At 44.3% G+C, this 3,466-nt stretch overlaps 1 protein-coding gene across 1 annotated transcript in view; it reads left to right on the forward strand.

Annotated features, from left to right (window-relative positions):
• Positions 1-379: 379 nt before the first annotated feature.
• Positions 380-3,466, forward strand: part of SARC_03326 (hypothetical protein) — a gene marked incomplete at both ends in the record, with an annotated part of 5,242 nt that continues 2,155 nt past the window's right edge. The window contains 5 exons of the mRNA XM_014302889.1: positions 380-424; positions 505-607; positions 1,299-1,405; positions 1,516-1,678; positions 2,323-2,528. Of these exons, the coding sequence (XP_014158364.1) occupies positions 380-424; positions 505-607; positions 1,299-1,405; positions 1,516-1,678; positions 2,323-2,528 (624 nt within the window). The remainder of the gene's footprint in view (positions 425-504; positions 608-1,298; positions 1,406-1,515; positions 1,679-2,322; positions 2,529-3,466) is intronic.

The raw sequence follows: 3,466 nt of genomic DNA on the forward strand, positions 1-3,466 counted from the left end.
ATCTACTATAAGTAGCACACCCACACATCCAACAAACAACCACTGGGCATGTAGCTATACAATCATCTACTATAAGCAGCACACCCACATATCCAACAAACTGTACATGTTGCTACACACTCATCTACTATAAGTAGCACACCCACACATCCAACAAACAACCACTGGGCATGTAACTACACAATCATCTACTATAAGTAGCACACCCACATATCCAACAAACAGCCACTGGGCATGCAACTACACCATCATCTACTATAAGCAACACACCCACATATCCAACAAACTGTACATGTAGCTACACACTGATCTACTATAAGTAGCACACCCACACATCCAACAAACAACCACTGTGCATATAGCTACACACTCAACTAGTATGCGCTGTGTATCTCCGCGTCTCCGTGGGTGGCTCTGCCGTGCAGTCCACTCGTGCACGTTATCGAATCTCAAACACGGTCGTCTGCTGCACGCATTCACCAATCGGTTGCCACCGCAACGCAGGAGATCAAAGACGGGGGCAGCGTGGACACCATCGTGACGCATGAGGTGAAGGAAATGGGCAAGCACACGCTCGTGTGTCAAGTGGCGTATACAACACCCGAAGGTACGTTCACTTATACGTGTGTTCAATTGGGTCATTACGGGAGGTTTGTGGCATAGACTTTGGTGCAGGTGATTACACGTGTACGGTTGGGCTTTACAATGGTGTGGGTTGTAGTTGGGTTTTAGTTGCCATAGTTACCGCATCTCAGCTTATCAACGTGACTGTTTCTCCTTTTAAGAGAAGTGGCGGGTGGCCCATAGAATGCGTGCGTTGCGTTGCATAGCAACTGGGATACAATTTTTAAGCATGTGTGTGGGCATTCGAATTCTTTTCAGAATCACTTGTGCTATGTATATATACAAATGCATGTGACGTGTATATTTACAAATGCATGTGACATGTACAAATACCTGTGCGATATATATACACACACGTATGGTATGGTAGTTAATCAACTGAGGTGACAACTAGTAGTGAATACGTTTTAGCATGGTAGTTCAAAGGAACTCGGATTATCACTTCCAAAACGTAGTCAAGCAAGTGTTGATATGCTAAGGATTTACACCGCTCAGAAACCATCAGATTTTATGGTCACTGATTTGGTCAGAATTTCCCAATCTTCAATTCAGACCCATTTTCGAAGCCACTTCTGGCCTTTTTGTACTATAGCGCGTATATTCACAACAGACTATGTTCAAAAGTGCTGTTTTACGTTGGATATCTCATACACATGTTCATACGGCTGTGTCAGGGTTCGATGTCTTCTTCCGCAAATCATTCAAATTCGTCATCAAGAATCCGTTGGCGGTCAAAACGAAAGTCTACAATGTCGAGAAGGAGGTCTTCTTAGAAGCACAGGTATGTCAGCCATGAGAGCATTTAGGGTTTAGGGTTTTGTTCTTAGTAGCACAGGGTTGTTATCCCACAATTATCAAGGCACTCATTGAGCCATATGATCCACCAAACAGGTGCAGAATCTAATTGCCGTGCCTATGTTAGTGGAGAGTGTGCGTTTCGACCCCAACCCACTCTTCACACTGTCTGACCTGAACTCTGTGAATAAGTCAGACATTGAGGAAATCAGGAGACGCCTAGGCAAGGACACCCCCACCGGCCTGGCAGCCATTGGAGGTGTGTGTGGCCATGTGGTTGGTCTGATGTTGTGAATGGTTTGGTTAGTTGGACGTGTATGAGAGGGCCACAGTCACACAGGGTGGCGTATGTGCACACACATATATTTCCTTCGCGTGACCGCTATCGCAGTCGTATTATATCTCTTTATCTCGACATGCACACTAGACATACACACGAACACGCACGGTGAGAATCAATGACTTACACACATGCATCACCTGGGCACACACGAACACACACGGTGAGAATTAATGACTTACACACATACATCACGATGACACACACGAACACACACGGTGAGAATCAAAGACTTATATACATTCATCCCCATGGCACCCATGGAAAAGACAATTCTGCATCTGAGAAAGAATGCTAACTGTATACTATTTTACTTGATAGTCGAGCATTTGCGCTAGGCTTGCTCGCTAGCAGCAGCAGTCTCAATTCATGTCGGCCAACGAGTGTATAGTTAACTTCAGAGGCGTGTATGATCAGATGGCGTACTATGGTCATAGTAGTTGACTTCGATTAGGGTTTTAGTGTTTTAGACCTACTTCCCACTCTCCTCAGCCTTACACCTACCTATTTGCACCGCACCACATGCTCCTCCTCACACACAAGCCTTCCATTGCCCAACACAGATGCTGGCATGGGATCTATCAGCACCATGGGCCGTCTCCCTTATATCAACCCCAATGACATACGCCAGTATCTCTACCGCCTAACCCCAAAGACACCCAACGACCCACTGGCCAGAGCAGCAACGGTTGTGGGCAAACTGGATATCTCCTGGAAGACGAGCATGGGCGAACAAGGACGACTGCAGACAAGCCAACTGCCACGCAAGGTACACGCACACGGGAGAATGGGTGTATACGCATGTATGTGTAAGTGTATGTACAAATGGGTGTATACGCATGTATGTGTATGTGTATGTACAAATGGGTGTAGACGCATGTATGTATATGTGTATGTACAAATGGGTGTATACGCATGTATGTGTAGGTGTATGTACATGTACAAATGGGTGTATACGCATGTATGTGTGTGTGTATGTACAACAACGAGTTAATGTGTGACACTTGGATGCAGCATACAGCGCCTCATGGCACACTGAGAGCATTGTACCGTATTTATAAAGGATTCAGAAATGTTAGGGTTTAGGGTTTAGGGTTGTCAACCACTGCCCGAGTTCAGAGTGTGTATCGTAGAATCCCACTCGCTGTACTGTCCGTTGTTGTTGTGAGTGTGAGTGTGACGTGATGTGTGACAGTTGCTGCACACCCGTGACCGATAAAAAGCCTTCGCAACCCTAAACGCTGGGGGTAGGTGGGCTGTAGGCCACTCGCTCTACCCACCGCAAGCACAGGTGTAGTTGAATGTGACTGTAGTCCTCACAGTCACATCAGCTGCATTCACATCACATGGGGCATGCGCGAAGCACGCATGGCACTTGGCATGCACCGCTCATGGACCACGGCAACCCAAGCGCCATAGTTTTCAGGCCCGCTCATATATATATGTTGTTATATTAGTATATTATTATATCATTATATTATTTTTGTTATTAATTATTAATTATTGATTATATATCGTTTATTATTTATTGTATATTATGAATTTTTTACTGTTTATACTATATATATATATATATATATATATTATGTACGTATGTGCGTATGATGTATGGATGTATGTATATAGGTATAGGTATATATGTATATATGTTCTAACTAATCTACCTATCTACCTATCTGTTATCTATGTATATGTCTATCTATCTAT

The sequence above is a fragment of the Sphaeroforma arctica genome (assembly GCF_001186125.1).
Source record: "Sphaeroforma arctica JP610 unplaced genomic scaffold supercont1.167, whole genome shotgun sequence".
Classification (NCBI taxonomy): Eukaryota; class Ichthyosporea; order Ichthyophonida; genus Sphaeroforma; species Sphaeroforma arctica.